Source organism: Mus caroli, unplaced genomic scaffold (assembly GCF_978045245.1).
Source record: "Mus caroli unplaced genomic scaffold, Mus_caroli_1 scaffold_2, whole genome shotgun sequence".
Lineage (NCBI taxonomy): Eukaryota > Metazoa > Chordata > Mammalia > Rodentia > Muridae > Mus > Mus caroli.
Genome location: NW_028227257.1, coordinates 131,285,805 through 131,310,089, shown reverse-complemented (window position 1 = coordinate 131,310,089; position 24,285 = coordinate 131,285,805). Strand labels below are relative to the sequence as shown.

General features: G+C 36.3%; 1 protein-coding gene across 2 annotated transcripts in view; it reads left to right on the top strand.

The window, feature by feature from the left end:
• The window catches only part of Epc2 (enhancer of polycomb 2), a 98,676-nt gene extending 74,687 nt beyond the window's left edge, over window positions 1–23,989 (top strand). The window contains exons 5-14 of one of the 2 annotated variants that reach the window (XM_021186102.3): window positions 2,518–2,666; window positions 3,680–3,812; window positions 5,703–5,894; window positions 8,917–9,006; window positions 10,236–10,384; window positions 10,485–10,828; window positions 19,273–19,409; window positions 21,015–21,174; window positions 21,984–22,317; window positions 23,496–23,989. In XM_021186102.3, coding sequence (XP_021041761.1) covers window positions 2,518–2,666; window positions 3,680–3,812; window positions 5,703–5,894; window positions 8,917–9,006; window positions 10,236–10,384; window positions 10,485–10,828; window positions 19,273–19,409; window positions 21,015–21,174; window positions 21,984–22,317; window positions 23,496–23,568 — 1,761 coding nt within the window. In that variant the 3' untranslated portion in view covers window positions 23,569–23,989. The remainder of the gene's footprint in view (window positions 1–2,517; window positions 2,667–3,679; window positions 3,813–5,702; window positions 5,895–8,916; window positions 9,007–10,235; window positions 10,385–10,484; window positions 10,829–19,272; window positions 19,410–21,014; window positions 21,175–21,983; window positions 22,318–23,495) is intronic. The other variant, XM_085834919.1, reaches the window with a different exon arrangement.
• The last annotated feature ends 296 nt before the right edge of the window (window positions 23,990–24,285 follow it).

Sequence of the window (24,285 nt, the reverse complement as noted above, 5' to 3'; positions counted from 1 at the left end):
ATAATTGTTTTTATAAAAGCAGATTAGAATATTTAGGGACATATGTTCATCTCAAGTTCTGAAAATATTGCCAATATTATGAACATTTATATACATAATTAGAAATAAACTAAACTTGAAACCTTTGGAGATCTGGTCAAACATCCACGGAAAGCATTTGTGTTGTTTTTGTATGTCAGAAATTGTTTTTAAATAATGTTTTGAAGACACATTAATAATTACTGTTTTATAATAATCATAAAAATAGTCTATAATAATTATAAAATAAAAAATAATGTTTTAGACACAGCGGAGAAAGAAAAAGGTTAGGAATTTAATGGAATCTTTAGAGTTTCTGGTGGACATGAGAATGTCATTTCACTGATAGGTAAATATGGCCTCATAGGAATGTTCATCTTTTGATTTTAGTGCCTCGTGTGTGTGTGTGTGTGTGTGTGTGTGTGTGTGTGTTTGCGCACCTGCTCACATGTCCAGAAATCATATATAACATTAGCAGTATAGCAGGCACTTGTTTGCTCTTGATAATGTTATTGTCACTTACAAGTATTGTTGCCCATTTGCTCCCCAGAACTGCTTAATGCTGTGCTCTATATTTCACTTTTGTCAGAGCACTAGCCAGGGATAGGGGATAAAGTGAATTTTGTTTTGGTTAAATCAGACAAACAGCATTTTAAAATACTCCATATGTAGTACTATAAAGGAATATGGTTTACACTATTTTCATAGATGATTATTTTCCAAGTGCTAGAAAGTATATATAAAAAGAAAATGTGGGGCTGGTGAGATGGCTCAGTGGGTAAGAGCACCCGACTGCTCTTCCGAAGGTCCAGAGTTCAAATCCCAGCAACCACATGGTGGGTGGCTCACAACCATCCGTAATGAGATCTGACGCCCTCTTCTGGTGTGTCTGAAGACAGCTACAGTGTACTTACATATAATAATAAATAAATAAATCTTTAAAAAAAAAAGAAAATGTAAAACTCAGGGTTTTAATTTTTTGTTTTTATTTTCATTTATAATCTTGTATTTATGAGATCTTTGACATTTTTTAGGTTCTTTAATTCTATATTCAGTTGTTAACTCAAGAATGAAAAGATTGTTTAAGTAGAAGTTTTTGTGAAAATTGACTAGTATTAGAGGTCTATGTTTAAATGAGACCACCTTGGGGCATTTGACTTATGTACATCATTGGTGATTTTATATTCTCGTGAATGCTACTTATTACAATGAAGCCAATTCTTAGTTGAAGTGATTTTTTTTTAATTAGGTATTTTCTTCATTTACATTTCGAATGCTATCCCAAAAGTCCCCCAAAGCCCCCCCCCCCATGTTTTATTTTTACAAGTAAGAAGTTAACAGTATTCTGAAGCCTAGAGTTTTTGCTAGATCTCTTTCATCATCTGCAATGAGGCAGTCTTTCCTTTTTTTTTTTAGATTTTTTAATTGGTTATTTTATTTATTTACATTTCAAATGTCCCTCTTCCAGGTTTCCCCTCCACAAGCTCCCACCCCATCCTCTCCCCCCTGCCTCTGTGAGGGTGCGAGAATCTCATTTCTTGAGGTGCTCAATATACTGTTTTCAGCCTTCTGAGTCACTAGAGGTGAAGTTCAGTCTTGATTATGTTTAAACTTTGTAGCTCCCACTTACAGACTTGGATGGATATATATTTAGACACTCATTTGAGCTATTTTTTAGGTACCTTGATCTTGGTAGAACTATTTTTTTATTAGATATTTTCTTCATTTACAATTCAAATGGTATCTCAAAAGTCCCTTATACCCTCCCCCCGCCCTGCTCCCCAACCCACCCACTCCCGCTTCCTGGCCTTGGTGTTCCTCTGTACTGGGGCATAGAGCCTTCACAAGACCAATGGCCTCTCCTCCCAATGATGGCCAACTTGACCATCTTCTGCTACATATGCAGCTAGAGACAGGAGGAGCTCTGGGGGTACTGGTTAGTTCATATTGTTGTTCCACCTATAGGGTTGCAGACACCTTCAGCTCCTGTGGTACTTTCTCTAGCTCCTCCATTGGGGGCCCTGTGATCCATCCAATAGCTGACTGTGAGCATCCACTTCTGTATTTGCTAGGCCCAACATAGCCTTACAAGAGACAGCTATATCAGGGTCCTGTCAGCAAAATCTTGCTGGCATATGCAATAGTGTCTGCGTTTGGTGGTTGTTTATGGGATGGATCCCCATATTTTTTAATCATTGGGTAACACATTACTGTAATAGAAGGACTTTATAATTTTTATATACTAGGTTTAGGTGGATTTTTTTTCTTTTTTTCACATTGAAATTATTCTTTCTGTGCCAATAGTTATCAGCATTTTCCCCCCTAAACATTTGCTTCTACTTAAATTTTCATAGATACACAGATGAGTTCTTATGGAGTTGCTATTTGCATATTTTTTGTGTTTCTAATTTAAAACGTATAGGATAATTGAGATTTTGTCAGATCGTGTTAAATAAAAGATAATTTCATTATTCTCTAAAATTGTCATTATTTCTAAAGAACCGTAAGAATGATGAAGCTTCTTATGAAAAGATGCTGAAGCTGAGGCGGGAGTTCAGCAGAGCCATAACAATTTTGGAAATGATTAAGAGAAGAGAAAAAACCAAACGGGAATTATTGCACTTAACACTGGAAGTTGTGGAAAAAAGGTAACATTGCTGTTCTTTCATACTACGAGGCTGGGCTAGCCAGGTTTTGTGACAGTGGATATTGCTTGTCTAGAAGAATTTCGTTCCTACTTCTTTAAGATTGGTAGTTACTAGTGGTTTTTAAAATTAGATTGTTATGGATTTGAATTGCATTGAAGTGGGGGTATTTTGATAGAGAGCAGTGGTTCTCAGCTTTCCTAATGCCGCTTACTATCCTTTAACACAGCTGCTCATGGCTGTGGTGACCCCAGACCATAAAAGTATTTCATTGGTACTTTATAACTGTAATTTTGCTACTGTTATGAATCATGATGTAAATAGTTCATAGGTAAGATATATGATATGAACCAAAGGATTACACCCCATACATTGAGAAACACTGGTATAGAGAATTGATTGTTTTAGATATTGGCAGAATCGTTGGACTTTTCTTAATGAAACCGAAGGATTATCTTGCCTATTTGTCTCTTACTTTTTCTTGAATACTAAAGGAAATGAATGGTTGGAAAGCAAAATATCCTGTTTACACTCTTCAGAATTATCTATCAAGTATTTTCCTGCATAATTAAATAGACTAAAGTTCTGTTAGGTTTTAGGGAATTTTGTGTTATTGCTGAAATAACCATTCAAAGCAACATTCCTGGTGCTTGATAAAACACATTATGTGATTAATTTATGTATTGTATACCTTAGGCGTTGTTAAAGTTTCTTGTTTATTGTGTTTTTAACTGGACCTCAAATATGAACTGCTTTGTTTTTGTAGCATTTCTCGTAACAGTAATCTGATATTCTAAAGCTAGGCTTGGTGTTACATGTTCAGCAGGAGGATCAGGAGTTGAGTCTACTGTGATGCTACCTGGCTGGACCCTTGAGGCCCTGTCTCACCCCTTCCCATCCCCCAGAACTGAGAACTCTACTTTGCTGACTCAGTTACTTAAAATGTCATTGTTGTGAATATATTTTTCTTTATTACTAAACTGCTTTCTTTTCTTATACTTTTTTGTCTTTTGAAGATATCATTTGGGAGACTATGGGGGTGAAATCCTTAATGAAGTGAAAGTTAATAGATCAGAAAAAGAGTTATATGCCAGTCCAGCAACCCTTCATAATGGAAATCATCACAAAGTTCAAGAATGTAAACCTAAGGTAAATATTCTTTGGAGAGCATCATGAGTGGTTGTATTAATCTTGTAATATGGCAGTAAAGGAAGAAAATAAATAGCACTTTTTTTTTAATGCCACCACTTTGATGGGTGTTTTTATATACATATAAACCCATTAGTCCTTTGAGAACTCTACCTCTGTGACTTCTAGATCATAAGTATTAAGTGTTAGATTCACAGTTTGAGTTCATGTCTACCAAAGTGGATTGTTTTTAATGTGCTGCCTGCTTCTCTAGAAAACAGGGTCATTGCCAGAACCAGTATTTGCCAGTTCCGTACCTTGATTGGCATTAGAAAGTCCTCTACTTTCTGGATAATAGTGTATTCCAAGTGAAAGAGCTAGCCTTGGTAAACATTGTATTTTTAGCTTAAGATTTGTATTTCTTTAGTACCTATTTGCTGTATTCAAATATTACTTAATTTGGGTATACAAAAATGTATAGAACCTTTAATTTTAAGAAGTTTAGATTTAAATAAGCATTGATATGAAACATCTAGACAGACATTATACATGACTTGGGGTGTTTGTGGAAAATTCATCTTTGAAAAATGTATAGTGATATTGTTCATGGGTTCAGTTTTAAACACTAAGGAAGAATGTGGAGCAGTCTGACTCCTCCGCATTCAGCTCATGTCAGTTCAAGCAGCCGGTTCTTATTAATCACAGGCATCTAGCCCACCCACCTGATTCCCTTTGAATCACACTTGTGTTGATTGCCCAAAAAAGTTACCAGCACAATACATGTTGCTTTGAAAACTATTTTTTAATCCATTTATATCAATCAGTGCTTTTCCCAAGAGTATAATTACTAGGCATTCAATATAAAATTTTAACCCATAATTACTGGCAGAATTATATTGAATCTTACTTTAGGGCTTACCTAAGTAAATAAAGTAGTTATTATTTTTAGAGACATAGTGTTGTCTTACCCTGTGCACATAGTTACTATATTTAATTTTTACTCATCCCATCTTAAAACATGGAAAATTGCTAAGAGTGTGTAGTTCCCTTTTTGATCTAATAGTTTGCCCCCTTATCAATTTCTGTCAAGCAGCTTATATTTCATTGAGTATGATCTGTCCCTCACACAGCATTTCTGTCATGTGCACTGTTTCTCATTCCAAGCTATTTTTAATATCTGGACTACATAAGACAATATATAACTTCCTTAATAATTTTAAACTTTCAATATTTTTTTACTTTGTTGCTCAATCATTTTTCAGCTTTTTAAAAAGTGAGTTCTTCTTTTATTAAAAGCAATACCAACCAGTATATATAAAAAAAAAACTTTGTGGAAAGAAGGGACCAAACCCTTCAATCAGACCCTTTGCCAGATGGACTACACCGAACCCTGGGGTACTTGAGGACCATTTGATTATTGTTCAGTCAAGGCAATAATTACATGTTGTAAACAATGAAAGTGTTTGTCTAGCTTATAAATTTATTTTTTCAAAAGATTACCTCACACAGACGTTTTTATAAATTGGAAATTAGTGTAGAACTAAATAAGTTAGTGGTCCACTTCAGTTATTTTTAAAAATAAAATAATGAATTTTGTTCACCAACACAATGGACTTAAGTAAGAATTAAATTAAAATACCTTTTAAACATGGGATGGCATGATAATAGAATAGCCTAAAAATTATAAATTAACTCTTCATAAAAATCAAACTTATCAACACCATAATTATCAGAAAGTAAATCTAAACCATGTTTCAGTTTATGACATAATAAAGTTTTCATACTTAAAACAATAATTAAAATTAACTCCTAAAGAAAAATGTATGTTTTTCAAAGAGGAGCATAGTTTTTCATGATTTCTAAAATGATTTTCATTTCTTCCTTTTGGGGGAAAATTCGTCATGTAAACAGCACCCTCATCATTTGTCTTTGAAAGAAGAGGCTGCTGATGTGGTTCGTCAAAAGAAGAAGTACCCAAAGAAGCCTAAGGCAGAGGCTGTGATAGCACCTCAGCAGCCCACTCCTGAGACATTGCCTGTGATCAATAAGAGTGACATTAAGCAATATGACTTTCAGAGCTCAGATGAAGATGAATTTCCACAGGTGCTTGTTTGAAACTGTTTTAAACACATGTCCTCCTACTCTTTATATTGCTGTGTTCTGCCATGTAACTGGCATCTTGGTCTTGATGCTGCTTTGCTCGCCTAGTGTTATAAAACATTTCTTACATGGTTCATAAGTGTACATGTATACACACATATATGTTGCCCTAGTTTATATTTACTCTTTGTTATTTTTTTGTCAACTGTAGAAATGTATTCTGTATGGAACATTAACATAGTTTTCAGGTTTTGCCTTTTATAAAAAAAATCTTTATCTTCTTCCTGTTTCTAACGTGGCTTTTTAGAAATAGCGTTACTGAGTCCAAGATCTTAGTATTAGAAAACATTTACACATAAGTATAAATATGTACCAGTAGTGTTCTCTCTTTCATATTCTACCAACATAACCTCTTTTTGATTTAGTGTAAATTTTATTTGTCAGGTAATAGCAATTTTATTTTAAAGATTTAGAAGAGCTAATTAAAGTTTTAACTTAAAAAAAATTCTTTGTCAACTATTCAACAGTTTCTTGGCAAAGTATTTAGAATTGATTTTTTTTAATTCTATTTTTATCATTGCTATTTTAATGTTTATATTAAAGGGTCAGGCTATTTTTTTTTTAAAGCACCTGGTCTGACAAAAATCTGTTTTTCTTTTTTCTATATGACCTAAAGCATTCCAAAGAAAATACTATAACCACTTGAAACTACTAGCAGATGTGTCATATTTTAATGTTTTATTTATTTAAAGGCAATTTTCTTTTTAAAGTCAGCATCAAATATACACCTTTAGGTGCAAGCCTGCTCGTGAAGCCTTTGATTGTCGCAGGCACGTGATTGACAACCAGCTTGTAGGACTGTGCTCACCATGCCTGCATCACTCTTGACCCTGCCACTTAGGGGTTTTCCCCCCAAAACTATACTGCAGTGTTCATATGCATTAAAAATACAAGAATATGCATTATATTACATGTTCTTAAGAGCCACTTAATAAAACCTGTCAGTGTATTTGTCAGAAAAACTATAAAGTTAGTCTGGGATACCCCTTTGCAGTCATGGGAAAGTCATCAGATGATCATTTTGAAGAAATGAAGAATGTAACAAATAGTGACCTATCAAGTTCTTCCAGGTAGAGCAAGCCGAAGCTGCAAGCAGAAATACAGCATGATGGAAGGGAATTGTAGCAGTTGGCCACTTCTGGAGTCACACACAGAGAGAGGGATAGATAGCGTAAGGATGGATGGTGCATGGAAAGCAGGCAAATGGGAAGTTGTTAAAAAGCCTAATCAGAAAATGGCACAGTTAAATACATTCAAACTGTGCAAAACTTAGATAAGACCTCATTCAGCATTGTTTGACATACGTCTCTTATATATTAAGGAGTTTTCATTTTAATTTTTATAGTTAATTACATTGCCCGCCCCCCATTAAAATTGCATTTTACAGGTTTCCTGAGGCCTTTTTTTAAAAGCTTTAGACAACTTTTGTTTTTATGGTATTTTCTCATTATTGCAGACTTTTTGCCTATATGTTGGCATCACTAAATAACGTAGGTATTTAGACTGTAGTTCTAAATTCTCCCAGGAGTGGATTCCAGGACACATGGGGAGAGAGAATATGTTGCTCAGTAAACAATGGACAAGGGAGTTGGTAAGCTTAAGGAAGTGTTTTAACCAAGGCTGACTAGCAGACTGTACCTGGGAAGATGGAGAAACCCTGTCTGTCTGTACTGATTGTACTTCTGGTTGTCCTTTGCTTGCTCTGTGGTGCTGCCTTTGTGTGCTGGAGTCCATCCTAGAGAATGAAGGAGTGAGGCACTTCATGCCAGAAATTGCCAGACATCTGCAGAGAGGAACCAAGCTGTAGAGTTGAGATTTCTTTGCAGTTTGAGTTTGGGAGTTGGTGCCTCAGGAAGGAGGATCAGCCCCAGCCCGCTGTGCCGTTCTCCCCTGCAGGCTATCAAAGGCATATTGGAACCTCAAATAAATGCCTTTCTTCCGAGGTGACCCAGCTCCATGGTAGTCACCACAGTTTAGAATTAATGTGGAGGGGGAAAATCCTCTAAAAAGGAATGAGATTTTTGACTTATTAACTACCAGGTTAATATGATGAGGTGGGCATTTTGTGAGGAAAGAGATGTGCTGCTAAGTGAGATTGAGAGACAACCCAAACTTAAGACCCAAGGCCTTTGTGTTGTTTAACCATTACTGTGGACGTTATATTTATTGCTTCTCTGCTGTATCAAAGTATATTTTATCATATATATTATATCATCACTTAGCCTGTTCTTATGACATAAGACTGTGCTCTATTGAGTCAGTTCTTTCCCAGGAATACTTTTCACATTATATAAGGATATTTGGCTGGTAGCATCTGGTCCTGGCAAAATCCTTTTTAATGTAGCGACTCTTTAAAAGCCTTTACACTTTTCCTCCACTGTTGGTTGTAGTCTTAAACTTTCTCTCAGCAACCAGTGTTTTTATATACTTCGCTAAATTTCTGTTTCTGAGCTGCTAGGTTTAAGCAGTGATTTAAGGAGCTAGAGAGATGGTTGAGTTCACTTGCTGCTCTTACAGAGGACCTGAGTGTGCTTCCAGTACCCACATGGTACTCACAGCTTGCTGTCTGCTTCCAGAGAGTCCAGTGCCCACTTCTTCCTAGCATTTGACCTTATTATAGAAAGAAAGTCCAGATAAAAATGACAACTACTATAGGTGAGGCATAATTGTCATCAAGCATTTATGCCTGAACTATTTATGACTATATAAATGGGATATATAAAAACTGTAGTGATAATGTCTAGCCTTCGTTCAAAAACAGTACCAAGTGTGCTTAGATGCAAGAATAAATCTTAGAAAGGATTTTTAGCTACAGAAAATATTTACCAGTCATTTAATGTTTCAGACAAATTAGCTACCTGCTGGATGTAGGCAAGCGTGTTTGTGATCTGCCTTTATTTTCATTCGTTACGTACCTTGCTATGCTAACTTGGTAACTGCTAAATGGAGCACCTGTTTTATCCAGGTACCATCTCCAGCTTCAGAACCTGAAGAAGAAAATGATCCTGATGGTTCCTGTGCTTTCAGAAGGCGGGCAGGATGCCAGTATTACGCTGTAAGAACTTTGTTTTTTGTGATATTTTTGTGAGCTGGAATTAACAGATCATTCATGTCAAGGTAACGTAGGCTCAGTCTAAAAGTGGGAAGTGCATCAATATTCCTTATTTAATGCCTCCTGTGGCGTGTGAATACCAGCAGAAGAAGATGAAAGATGCCAAATTCTTTCACAGAATATTAGACTTCATTACTTAGACAACTCCTATTTTCAAAATTACTTCCTTTGGAGCTTTAATTACAGCTTTAGCAGTTGTGAAAATTAATTGCACATGTTTAAGTTGGCTTTAGAACTTTTGGTGGCTTCTGGATATTCACTGAAGTGTGTGTGTGTGTGTGTGTGTGTGTGTGTGTGTGTGTGTGTGTGTGTGAGTGTGTGTGTGTGAGAGAGAGAGAGACCCAATAAGTATATTTTTATAGTTTATGGCAAAGTTGTCATCCATAAATTTCAGATACATTAGGGATCTCTTTGTTATTAATGTCCCATTTTGGGTGCAGTGTTTAGAGAATGGCCTTGGCGTCACAGTGCTAAAGTTTTCTGTCAGGTATATAACTATAGAGTAGAAAAGGGAGTTTTGCCCTGTTAGCATGGTTTATGCAAACCATTTGACTGCATTATGGTATGCACAGATAGATAGACAGCTTTTTTGAGGGCAGTCTTGGTTTAGGAAGGATAGGGATTTATTTTCAAGGTATGGTGATAGAAGGTGAGAAAACTATACAAGGGGGACAAAGTGCTGAGACAGAAAAACAGGAGGATGCATGTAATAAAAAGGCCAAGAAACAAGCCCTACGTTTCTTAAAAGCAAAGAGAACACTTAAGCTCGGCCTGTACATATGCTTCCACTAAATTTTTAGTTGCCTTTAGCACCCCCTAAAAAACGTCATTCTAGTTTATCATGTAGAAAAGCTATAAATTAATAATTTTATCGCTCTCTATATAAAGAAACCTAAAACATATTCTTTAAAGGTATCTTTTAAATACATACTAAGTGTATGCAATTTCGAGTGGGTAATTTGGATAAGGAAACTTTTTATCTAATTTGATTAGCTTTTGATTTTAATTTTTTAAATTTTAACTGGATTAAAACATTTTAGCCTCAGTTTTACAGTTTTTCATCTAAATTTTAATTGTTCTAATACAATTTGCAGTCATTTCATTTTTATCATGATTTAACTTTTCTTCATTTCAGAATTACTCTGAGTTATCTTTTTTCTCTTTCTTCGCAGCCGCGTTTGGACCAAGCTAATAACCATATGTGTGAAAATTCAGAGTTGGCAGACTTGGATAAGTTGAGGTATAAGCATTGTCTTACGACACTTACAGTTCCAAGAAGATGTATAGGATTTGCAAGGAGGCGAATTGGCAGAGGTGGCAGGTAAGCTGCTTTGACCTTGTAGCATTGTCTACCTGAAAGGCAATCAATAGAGAAACAGTTATATATGATATACACATGTATGTCTTATATTGCTTTACAGGGTCATAATGGACCGAATATCCACAGAACATGACCCCGTCCTGAAACAGATAGACCCTGAGATGCTGAACGGGTTTTCAAGCTCTTCCCAAACTATAGACTTTTCTTCTAATTTCTCTCGGACCAACGCTTCCAGTAAACCTTGTGAAAATAGACTGTCTCTTTCTGAAATATTAAGCAATATCAGATCATGTCGACTACAGTGTTTCCAGCCAAGGCTACTAAATGTACAGGACATTGATAGTGAAGAATGTACCTCAAGAAAACCAGGGCAGACTGTGAGCAGTAAAAGAGTTTCTGCAGCATCTGTAGCTTTATTGAACACCAGCAAGAACGGCATATCAGGTAAGCATTAAAAGGTCTTTCAGATGGCTGCTGCTGCTCTGTTCTCCTCCGTGTCCATTACCTAATAAATGAACTCATAATACATTTTGGAGACTTACTTTCCTACTTCTATTTGGAAAATAAATTGTAGTTCAGTTCAGTTCTCAGCCTAGGAGACAGCACCCTACTAAATGCCTTGAATTTTTGCATGTGAGTGGTGTGGCAAGCGTGTGGGCTGAGCCCAGTGTTCCCTGTGAATTTACTGCTCACTGGCTGCCTCCTGATCATTGCTCTACAATGCTATTTATTTAAAAAGTGTTCATTGACTTAGATGGAATGTAAGCATTGCTCTTTGAGAGTTCTCTTGAAAGCCTTTCTAGGAAAAAAAAAAAATTAAGGATGCTATTGAATAGTGGTTTTCGTCAGCATGCTTTCCTTTCTAATTGAGATCAGAAATATCTTTTTCATTTTAAGAGATACTGTGCTAGATATATTAACATGTGTTTATAATCTCAACCTTTGGAAGGTACAGAGAGGAAAATCAGGAGTTCAGGGTCATCCTTGACTACATAGCTACTTTTGAGGCCCTGCCTCCCTATGTGTGTATGTATGTAATGAGTTTGTGCTCAAATAATTTAGTGTTTTTATGGTATATACATTAAGAATAATTTGAATATCTAGGTATTCCAAAATATAATTTTGATGTGTTTTATTCTGTGGATAATCTAATTACATGTTTACAAGTATATATAATTTATAAATATGTTTATAATATATACACTACAATTATGCGTGGTAGCCAGTGGAAATATACTAAATAAAACCTCTTATTTCATTTTTAAAACAATTTATTCAACAGTTCCATGAACATAAATGGTATATTCTGGTGACATATACTCCTCTCCTCTTTCTTATTTCCTCCCTGCCCTTTCAAAGACCCTCTCCCACCTATCAAGTCCCTGTTCCATTTTCTTACCTTTTTGTTTTGTTGTGCTTTTGTTTAATCGTGGCCTTTACTGTGGACGTGGGAGTGAATCTATTCACTGGAGTATGAATGACTCACCGGTAGCTACATGACTGAAGAAGATGGCTGACTTCCTCTCCACCAGCAGCCCTAGGTTGCCATTAGGTCCCCTGAGTAGTGCAGGGACCCATGAGATCCTCCCCTGTCTGAATGTTATTTACTGGTTTGCTCCAAATATGTTGGCTCCTTTTCTCCAAGCTGAACTTTAAGAAAATGATGCCCCATTCTTTATACTTTGTGAGCTGGTGAAGCTTAATGAGCCTTTTAATCTGAAATGGATAAAAATATCTCATATAATTTGAGATCTTTTGAGTTTCTAGGAATCTGTTATTACAGGAAGTTAAATAGTATTGAGTTTTTCCAGCCAATTCCCAAGATTATTCAAAATTATATGAATAGAAATTTCTGTACCAAACACTGTTCAAAAAGGGAATTCAAAACATATCCAATATAGGTGTTGATAATTGTGTTTGACTATATGTTGGCTTTTTAACTCTACCAACATATAGCATGTTTAAAATGGTTTGAATGGATTCTCAATTTGAGTATTTACAGATTTCTACTGTATGTTCTAAATGAACTCTGGATTTGACATAAATGTTTTCAAGATAATATATGTTTTCTGTTGCTGTATCAATTCTGAATATATACTGATCCAAAATTATAACTTAATATAACTGAAACTTTTCTAACAATCAGCTATCATATTGAGTTACATTATCCATGTATCATTATGAAAAAAGCATTTAAATTACCATAAGTGTACATGCCATCTGCCATTTTTTCTTGTGTTTTTCAATATATAATACCATACCTTCCCACCTCTGTTTGAGCTCTAGAATGTACAGACACACTTACAAAGCCAAGCATGGTAGTGTATTCATGTAATCCCAGCACTAAGAGGGTGGAGACTGGCACATCTCTGGAACTCTCTGACAGCCAGTTGAGCCTCCTTGCTAAGTTCCAAGCAAGGTCTTTTTTTTTTTTAAGGGTGGATAGTACCTGAAGAATTACACCTAAGGTTGTTCTCTGGTCTGCACATATGCCCATGTACTTGTACACACACAAGGGAACATGCATACACAAAAATGTTTGAATTTAAGTAATAACGAAGGTATATTAGAAGTCATTCTGTGTGTGTTTATATGTGGTATGTGTGTGTTAGTATGTGTGCCCATATGGTTATGTGTGTATGCATGTATGGGGGCCAGAGATCAATGTTGGTTATCTGATGCTTTGTAGAAACAGGAGGATTTTCTGAGCTGACCAGCCAGTGAGTTCCAGAACTGTGCCTCCCTCTGTCTTTGTGGTACTGGGATTACATGTGCTTTCTGCTTCACCCTACTTTTAGCATGAGTGCCTAAGGTTGCAGTGGTTATACAGCAGGCACTTTGCCAACTCTTCCGTCTCCCCAGCCCTAGAATTCAGTCTTTTTAAATCAGCTTTTCTTATTTATATGTTAGTAAAACAAAGAGTTTATTTACTTCTAGACTGCCTGAGGTCTTCTTGTCCTTGAGATGATGAGAGTTTTTGTTTTTAATACATTTTTAACATATTGGCTTGTTGATTGGAGAAGTTCATGTTCATTCCGTGGTAGAGCTTTCCTAGGCAGGACAGGCCCTACGTTTGGGTCTTTGCACTGCTTTAGAAGTGAGAGTGTCAGACATGGGACTGTAGGTATCTAGTGAGCTGTTGTAGACAACAGCTGGATAACTGAGAGGGACTTCCCAGTACAGTTGAGTAAATACCCACATGGGTTCCCTCTGTGCCTAATAATTTTGTCATTTACTCATGTGGGTGAACTTTGGTCTCAAAAGCTGTGTATTTTTTTAAAACTAATAGGACAGGCATATAATTTTACCTGTTTTCTTTCCCTGCTGAGAAATCCCAATAAATGAAGAATTTAAGCAGAAATGGAATTGCATGTACTTAGCAGTAGTTTTGTTTCTGCGGCATGTTCTTAGTTCTTAAGGAAAGCAGGAAGAAGGCTCTATCCCGTGCGTACTCAAAGGAAAGCGGCCGAGAGTCTTTATGTTCGTGTGGTTAGTCAACATGGTTAACTTTTAAAGTCAAAATCTCTGTGTTAAAAGTGTTTCATTTAATGTCTTGATTATCTAGAGATAGGATGTCCATGTAGCCCAGTCTGGCCTCAAACTTAATGATCTTCCTGCATCAGCCTCTCACGAGCTAGGATTGCATATGTATCCCATCATACCTAACTTAACATTTATCATTTTTGATATGCTTCAAAGAAAATTTAAATGTGTGCCCTAAATATCAGAAAGACTAAGACAGAAAACATATTTTAAATGAAATGAGAAACATTACCAATTACTACGTAAAGGTATTCTTAATTTAAAAACTCAACCGAACTGAGAAAGGAAAGAGGCTGTGTTGAGTGAATAAACAGAAAAATTATTTCATATAAAATTATTTACACTGTTTTATATACAAAGCACTATGTTTAATGATTGAAAAGTCGAGGAAAAAAACGATATCTTCAAGAATCTGACAGCACATGGCAACATTCCATTCTTTATAGGAGTAAAGGGTACTAGAGTCAGTAGTCATTTGAAACTGGTACTGTCAATTTTTAAAAATTTTTTTCTTTGGTATAAAATTCAAGAAAACATGTTTCATATGTAAAACAGCTTTATTGATTCAAACTTGAAGGGCCAGGTTTTTGTTCAACATGGTTTTATCAAGTTAACATGATAATAGTTTTTTTTAATGCATGCTTTGATAGATACCAATACCCTTTTTGAGCATCTCCAGATACAATCATTAACAGTTTATATGGTATTCCAGGAAGAATTCCTGAGTTTTCATTTATTTAGTTTCTCTTCCCATTCTGAAATTGCCATGGAAGGTTCGCAGGGATGAAAAGCATTAGGAAGTGAGACAACTAGTGTAAATACTCATAAGGTCACACTTACTTGGGAAGATTAGGGCCTCCTCTAAAGGTCCAGACCTAAGCTAAGCTATTAGAACACTGTAGCATGACTGTTAAAAGTATTAACATTCTTTTATTATTAACTCCTGTGCTTGGACATTGTAAATCTGTTGTCATTATCCCAGTTGTTCATCATTCCCCGACCCTCCCAACTCTGGCAGTTATTTTCCTGTATCTCCAAGTTAAGTCTAAGAACTTTTGTAGGCTTGCACAGTAATTCCAACTCCCCTAGCTCTTCCCTGGAAACCTCCAGTGTTTTATGAGCACCACTGCTTACTCTACACTGTGATGTGTAAGATATAAGACAGAACCTCCCCATCTGCCTGCACCCAGTTCAGACCCACATCTGTCCTGTCCCTTACAGTGAAATCCTGGTGTGGTCAGCATTGCTTTAAACCATTTGCTTTAATTCACGACAAAGACTCCCCAGGTAGAGAATGCAAGATAACATAATCTTCACCAGCACATTAGTTCTCTGTTAAACTGTGAAAACTTGGTCTAGGCCAGTATTTGAAAAATCGTGCTTTCTCAAGAATATATCTTAGCCCAGCTTACGAAATTCTGTTAAAAATTAAAAAGCAAAAGTGGGCACAAGTGGAAAAGGTCCATATTCCCTTGTTGGATTATCATTCCAGAGTAACTAGAACATGTGCTGTTTACTTTTCTCTTTAGTTTATCAGTGGACAGCAATACAAAATCAAGAAATATTTGAATATACCTATATAACCACAATGTCTCTGTGGATCCAATCTTAGAATTTTGTAGTTATGTCACTGTATAAAGTATCCAGAGTGGGTTGGTTTTGGGGGGTTTGTTTGTTTGTTTGTTTGTTTTAATGGATCATTAACCAGAGACCTGTAGAGAAAGGTGCAAAGAGCTTACTTAGCCCAAGCAGAGCGCCATATAGACAGCACACAGTAGAAAAGTAATGGCCATTAGTGTCTGTAAAGGCTATATGGAGTCGTCTGAAGAATGAAAGCCAACTAGTGCAAGAGGGGTAAGCAAATCCAGTGTATAGAAGGGAGCCAAGAAGGGCGCGTTTCGAAAATACTGGCAGTGATGTACAAGCAGCAAGAAATGCAAGGTTCTACTGTGTATGGTGTTGGACACATAAGGAAGAAATTTGTTAGTGGTTATACCAGTCTGTCAGAGGATATTAACCAGGAAACTTTGTAAAGCTGTTTATTTAAGGAAAAGAATGCTTCCCATATACCTAAAACAGTTAAGTATTGTCACCTTTCAGGACGGACAGGCTTGTGGTGATTGTGACCTGATAGAACTAGTACAGTAACCTAGTGAGTGAGAAGAGTTCGAATGGCCACAAGCGGGAAGAGAGCTTGTTGTTTGATCCATTACCACTTCTGCCTGTGCCACCGCCACCCCTTCCAGTGAGGAGTTCCTTTCCTTCATTTCATCCCAAATGGATGTGTTCACTGTAACTGTGACCTTTCTGATGCATTTTCATGTATGCCATTAGTTGACTCAGTGTAAAAAGAAAATAAATGTTGTGGAAATATTCCTGTAACTTAGGAAAAATAATCCACTGAGAAAGTGTTTTTAATCTAAGCTTTACTCTTTCCCTCAAATTCATCAACCCCGAGAATCAGCTTACTGCTGTGTCTGTATCTCTTTACCACCTTTCCGTTAACCACTCCTGCTAACAAAGGAGTTAAAGTGTTTTGTGCTGGATGTGGGCACACATCTATAATTGTGGCATGAGAGAGGTAGAAGCAGGTGATTGTGGGTTCAATATCATCCTCCACTGCATAGTGAGTTCTGGGCCAGGCTTGACTATGTGAAACCTTGTCTTAAAGAGGGGTGGGTAGTTGTTCCAGCATTGTATCTTAGAATTGAATACATAAACAGAACTCTAGAAGATTGTAGATAAAGAAAGTTTGAAACACGAAACACCGTAATAACATTCTATTTCTGAATGCAAACTTAGCTTGAGTAAGAGCTTATCTGTATTGTAAAATTAGGCTTTGTTTGATTTTAGGTTTTAGCTATGATTTTGTTTGTTGTTGTTTTATCAGTGATTCTTAACCAGAAGTGGGGTCAGGAATGAGAGTTTTAGTACTGCTTTTAAATATATACATAAATACTACTTGCTCACTGAAGTGTGCAGAACACTTAGTGGGCAATATTTTGTTAGCTATAGACTAACTCAAGAGTAATTGAGCCTCAGCCTATCTTTCTGCCTTAGCAGGATCATAGCCAGGGACACCACAATCAAGACCAAAAATAATGTATTTAATTAAAAATGATACTTTATTTTGTTTACTAATTTTGATAACAGTTAACTGTTCCATATCTGACATAAAGCATTTAAGAATGTTTTAGAATATTTGTGTGAACATTATAAATATCCCTTATCAGAATATTTGAAATCTAAATGCTCAGATTTAAATTCTTTAAATACATTGAAAAGGTTCTGGATGGGTTTATCAGAGTTAGTGTTTTATTCTAAATTACTGCCATCTTACCAACTAACTGCCTCACAAGGCTTTGGAAAGAGAAAAAAAACAAAGTCTTGTTCACATTTCTGTTTTTAAATGGCTCTAAAAGTGTATGTCTTACTATTTATAAGTTAACAAGCACGAGTCTCACTCTTCCACAACATAAGCTCGGATCTAGTCAGAGAGCACTGGTTCACTGGACTAGCTAGCTTTGGGTTCTCTACCTTTTCCTTTCCAAATGGCTCAACATAAAAGACATATAAGACTTGCTAAATTATTTAGATTTATGGTTTTTCTTCCTGCCTTCATATCTAATAAGCTATTTTTTCATCTCTTTTCCCAAGGTTTTCAAAAAGCTGGAAATTCATGAATACTTCATATTTTCATTTGATTTTGAAGATTGTAACTTTAGACTTAATTATTTTATTTAAAAATAGAACACTTGCAATGAATTTAACATGTACAAAGAAAGACTTTTGATTTTTGTTGGTAATTCAGTAAAATAACTATTGTATACTTCAAAAATACAGGTAAAGATTCTAAAGTGAGCAGTATAATAAATATGCCAGTGTTTGGAATCTTCTAGAAATAAAATACTTTTCCCTTCATAATTCAATAGAAATTGTGATGCTATATCATATAAGAGAGATGAAAGTATATCTAAAGCTTTGTCCATCTTGCTAAGCATAGCTTAGCTATTTGTCTATATTGCTGTCAAATTACTATCAAAAATTGTCTTATTTGATAGTGTTACTGAACACAAGCTTTGGGGGAGTAGGTGCCTCGGTTGTAAATCATGTTGATTAGATTGCTCGGCCCATGTAAACATTGACCGACGTTTTGTTTATTCCCAGATGTACTGTGGGACTTTATAGTAATAACCCTTTTTCTAACTCATTTTCCCTATAGTCACCAAGATCCCTAGGGCACATTCTGGGAGTAGACAGTAAATTATTACTAATTGAGTAAAATAGAAAAGAATAAAAAAAAAAAGTAAAATTAGTCTAGAGATGTAGCTCTGTGGTGGGATTAGTTTAGCCGACGATGTGGACCCCATAGCACTGCAAGGAGAAAAGAAAGGAAAAGTGAGAATTACTTTTAAGAGTGTGTGTATCCTGGTGTCTCTGGAGACTTATATTCTAAATGAGTGCTCATTTCTATGAAATTACCTTGTGTTCGCTGCATTGGCTCATCACTTAAATATGAGTTCATGAAATTTCATGTACATTTCTTAGAGAAAAGAAAATGTACCTATTGTAACTCTTTTGAACTGATCCTTCTGTCAGCTTAAGAAAACAGGGATATTGCTTTTACCTAAAACCCATAGCTTCATACACTCTTCAGAGCATTGTTGGTTGCACCTGGAAGGGTCCACTATAACTCTAGTTTTCTTAAAATGTCTCCTTCCCAGCCCTTACTTTGTAGGATTTATTTAGACATTGACTGCACTGGCTCACACTGGGGCTTATGGCTGTTGAATGTGATTGTTTTCTACTCCAATTTATAATCAGAACAGAAAATATTTTCACTTAAGTGTCATAAAAACCAGCAGAAGTCACTTGTCTCTTATTAAGGCTGTAACTTGGTAATTATTTATATTTACAGTAGTAAATGCATATGTTTATCATTATTATTACTACTGTTATTCCATGGGCATCCTAAAGAAAGACTGCAAAGCTGAGGCCAGCATGATGGCTCAGTGAGTAAAGAAAGACACTTGCCACCAAGCCTGACGACCTGACTTCTGTGCATACATTGTCATACACATATACATGCTAAACACACAAACATTTTTTTAAAAACACAAAAATTCAAAAACAGATTTCAATTCCATCGTGTTATACAGTTAAAAACTGCATAGGAACAAAGGAGACTGTGGACATGAACATACAGCACTCAGAAAGATTTGCCATTGGGATTCTACTTTGCAGATGTATGTCGTGGCTTGTATTTGCTTTTCATCTTTGCGAGTTTGTGTTGTATTCTGCTTATGTCACTAAAAGTACTCTAATACTCTTTTATCCTTTATCAGTAACAGGGGGCATCACAGAAGAGCAGTTTCAGACACATCAACAGCAGCTAGTTCAAATGCAAAGGCAGCAACTTGCGCAGCTTCATCAGAAACAACAATCCCAGCATTCCTCACAGCAGACACATCCAAAAGCACAGGTGACTGTCACTCTCTTCTTTCTCACGTTCCTACAGGTGACTCTGCTCCTCTGTTCTTGAGTTTGAGAATTAGCCCAGACTTCCTTTTATTATCTATTTCTGAATAGCTAGTTTCTAGACTAGTCTGGTTATTTGAGAGCTAAATATGGTAGTTTTTGTTTAGGAAAGAATTAACTAGATTTTAGAAGGATTGTTGAGAGTTTATAAAATAATTAGCTATTTTTTAAACCCCCCTCATTTTTTTTCCCCAAGAATATGGCTTTTCTAACCTCTTCATGTTTATACTTAAGTCCTATGTCAGTACAGCTTAGAAGGAGAAGGAATTCAGTTAAATTATGTGGTAAATCTAAGCTTCACAGGCCCCCTTGCCTGTGTGAATCACATTTCCCTGAAGGGAAAAAGAAATGCCACGTGCCACCAGAAGTTCCTAGACATCCATAAATACAGACACAAGTGATAAAAGTAAAAATACTATAAAAGACTGCAGGAACCAACCCAGAAAAGCAAACCTTGATATGAGCCTTGGGAGACTCCTTGTGGGCCATGGCTGCTAGAACTGTGCAAGAACTTGGTTCTGTTGCTTTAGGCCATTGAAAGCAAAACAGAGATAAAAGGACTTAGTCTCAAAATTGAATTGGCAAAATAAACTTCACATTTAAGGTCTGAAATTTTGTTGTCCATAATTTTAAAGAGCAAGAATCTCAGTAATAACTAAGACTAACACCATTCAGTCACTCTCTGAGTTCTCAGACCAAGATCTACCAACAGTGCTTTAGTTCATCCTCAAGCGTCTGTCCTTTTACATTCAAGTCTTGAGTTGACACCATGGAAGTCTTGATGAGCCACACCCCTGTGACAGTACTGGTAGATCTGGACTTGGCTTATAGTCTGCAGCTATCTATGTTAGTACCATAGTACCAGCCAGTTCTACACAGAAGCATGGAAGAGTGGCCACTGTACTTCATTTGGTTTGTTTTTTTTGCGTCTCTTCAGATAACTACCCTGAAGTGTTTGCAGCCTGTTTCAAAGCTGGGTCCGTCTAGGTATTTACATTGTGATAGACTGGTTATGAGTCATGGCTGGGATTTCATTTTATCCAGTGTCTACTCATCAAGCAGTTTTTAAAGTATTTATTATTATGTAAGAAGATTAATAGAGCATGGGTTTTTCAGTTTGATAGTTCTTTTTCAGAAATAATTATTTTCTAGTTTCTAGTTATTTTCATGCTTCATATACCAAAAAAAGTCTGAAGTCTTAAATCTCTCATCTAAGAACATATTATGACTATGTATGATTAGAATGGCAATATCCTTTTGAGTGCCACACATTTCTTAATATCATTAATCACATCTAACAAAACAGAGTATAAGGTGCTGGCAGGGTGGCCTAGCAGGTAAAGGCGCTTGCTGCTAAGTCTAACTACCTGAGTTGGATCCCTGGAATTGTCATTGTGAAAGAACAGAACCAACTCCTGACAGTTGTCCTCTGACCTCTACAAACACACATGCTGTTATTCCCCTACCCCAACACATGCAGAAAAATGGAGAGCGATTAGATAGATAAATAGATGTGGAAAACTGAACTGTGTTGCTATCCGTTTTATAGGGCTCAAGCACCTCTGACTGTATGTCTAAAACACTTGACTCAGCCAGCGCCCACTTTGCTGCATCTGCAGTGGTCAGTGCTCCTGTTCCAAGTCGCAGTGAGGGATCCAAGGAACAGAACACTGGCCACAACAATATGAATGGTGTTGTCCAGCCTTCAGGTACAACTGGGGTTTCTGTAATACTTATTAACTTAAAATTGCTACTCATCAAGTTGGGTTTGATTTTTTTTTTTCACATACACAGGGGAAATGTATACAGTGCTGTTCAGAATGCCTTGAACTGATACAAATGAATAGCTGAGTGTTTTCCAGAATTCTCACTGTACCTTCTATATGCCTATCTCCATCCATTCTGATTCCATTCATGAACTATCAGTTGCCTCACATGTTAGGAAATCCATTGAGTTCATTGTTAACCACCCCTATTGAATCATCTATAAATTGTTTAAAAAGTGAAATTAAAACAGCACAGTCTATTAAAAAGTCTGAAGTCGGGTTTGCAATCCACGTCCACATGCAGAAAGACACTTCCCCCCACTCCTCCTCTGATATGTTACAGCTGTGAAAGCCACTTGCTGCTTACTGCCTGACCCCAAAGACGTGCTGCTTGGTCCTCTCACAGCTCCCAAGCTCAGACTTCTCTGGGTTTGTTTATATGTACTCAGGATCACTTTGTTTTTTACCCCTTTATGTAGTCTGCCCTTGCTGATCCTGTGCGCCTATAAATCCTTAGGAAAACCCAGCTATCATTTTCATCTGTCCTGTTGTATTTATCTCCAGAGTTGCCACATACAGAGAGAGCAAAATGCTTTGGAAACCTCCTTATATGACTGTGATATAGAAAGTTAACTTCATATTTATTTAATTAGAATATGGGTACATTTATTTTTATTACTGAGTTCCTGATTTTTTTAAACATTTTTTATTGTCTCATCACACTAATTGAGTGATTGTTCCCTCTTCTGCAGGACCCTCTAAAACATTATATTCCACCAATATGGCTTTATCATCCAGCCCAGGGATTTCAGCTGTACAGCTTGTAAGGACAGTTGGCCACACTACTACAAACCACTTGATCCCAGCGTTGTGCACAAGCAGTCCTCAGACACTTCCCATGAACAATTCCTGCCTGACCAATGCAGTGCACCTCAATAACGTCAGTGTTGTTTCTCCTGTCAATGTGCATATCAATACACGGACTTCAGCACCATCGCCAACAGCCTTAAAACTTGCCACAGTTGCTGCCAGCATGGACAGAGTGCCAAAGGTTACTCCCAGCAGTGCCATTAGCAGCATAGCCAGGTGTGTGAGCGCGTGGGTACCATTCCTGAGCTGTGCTCTAGCTGTCCTGAATCAAGAGAAGGGCCGTTTTGGCTTTGTGCTGCTCAACTATATCTTTTGACAGACTTGATTTTTCAAAAGCGTGAGGATTTGCTTGCTACAAAGAAAGCTCTTTGCCTAGAGCCAACCAGAGTTGTAAAAAAAGAAAACATAAAAAAGTCAAATTGACTGATTTTAAACACTTCAGTCAGTCTCATCATGTTTTAAAATTTTTTTATTTAAATAAGCTAGGTGGTAGTGGTACATGCCTTTAATCCCAGCACTAGGGAAGCAGAAGCAGAAGATCTCAGAGTTCGAGGCCAGCCTGATCTACAGAGCAATTTCCAGGACAGCCAGAGATACACAGAGGACATTTTATTAAAATTATTAAACTTACTAAAAATGTTTTATATTTATTATTTTATGTGTATGAGTGTTTAGCATGCATGCATGCATGTGTGTGTGCGCTGTGTGCATACCTGTTACCCAAGGATACCAGCAGAATACATCAGATCCCTGTGACTAGAGTTACAGATAGATGCAAGCCATTATCTGGATGCTGGAAATCAATCAAACCTGGGTCCTCTGTAAGAGCAACACTGCTCTTACTGTAAGAGCAACAGTGCTCTTACTGAGCCATCTCTCCAGCCTCCATCCTATCTCATTTTTATAGATTGAGAATATAGGTTGAAGCTGTGATCAGAGCTTAAGGTGAAACCAAACTGTTATTCTAAGCTTTATATTTTTAAAAAGAATTTTCATTTTTATAGTATTTGTATGTGTGTGTGTGTATATGTGTGTAAATTTGATGAATTTTCAAGTTTTGCAGGGCAAGTTTTTATGTTCCTTTCAATAGCACTATTGCAAGGAAAACAGTAAAGCAGAAGAAAATTGATCTGCATGGGTTAAAAAGTTTATGATCTTAAGCCTATAAAAAGAAACTTGAATTAATCATGTTATATTCCCTAATCTATTGTTAGTATTAGAAATTAATGGAATTTCTGAACTGAAGAAAACCTCTTCGTTCCTGCCTAGAAATGATAAAAATGGGGAGTTTTCCAGAATTATGTTTAGTTATAGTTACTTAAAAATGGGATTTATACATGGTCAGTGTATTCTCAAGAGTGCTAATGCTTATTCTCCTCTTTACCTTCTTATAGAGAGAACCATGAACCAGAAAGACTGGGTTTAAATGGACTAGCAGAGACAACAGTAGCTATGGAGGTGACATAACGGAAGGCACGTGGCCTGACCTGTGTGGATGGTTGCAGTCATGCCTATTCCAGCGGAATACAAAGGCGGGTGGCAGGCACTCTGTGGATCACAGAGCAGAACAATGGACCTAAATGGAGTACAGTATACCGGATGTTAAGTCAATATATGATGTATATTTTGTAAAATTGGGAAAATCACTACCTTGTAAAATAGTTTATTTGTATCATCAATATTATTTCTGTTACTTGAATAGTAGATATTCATCATCATGCTTTTGCACTTGAATTTGCAACTGAATGGATTTTAAAAATAATTCTTTAATGGGATCATGAGCATGAAATGGGATCCTGCATCACTTGTTTTAACTATTTATTTTGCCATGTTTACATTTTGTATCTTGTAAAAAAAATAAATCCAACTTTGTGTCTAAAAAGTTAAAGATTCATAGCTAGGAAATGAAATTCTTGTAATTTTTTTCTAAAGGAACTGTAAAGTTTTCACTTGGTTCATTTTGTTTCACAATTTGACTAGATGGACTTTTTGGTAAATACTTTAGTGGCATTTCACTGTCAAATACGACTTCAAGGCAAAATAGTATTTTCTATTACTGTGCAGGGGAAAGGGATGGATCGATACATGCAAATTTAATGTAGTAACTCACTTTTCCATATATTTTGAATGTATATTTCTATTTATAATACCAGTTTATAAAAAAATAATTACACAGAAAAAGTG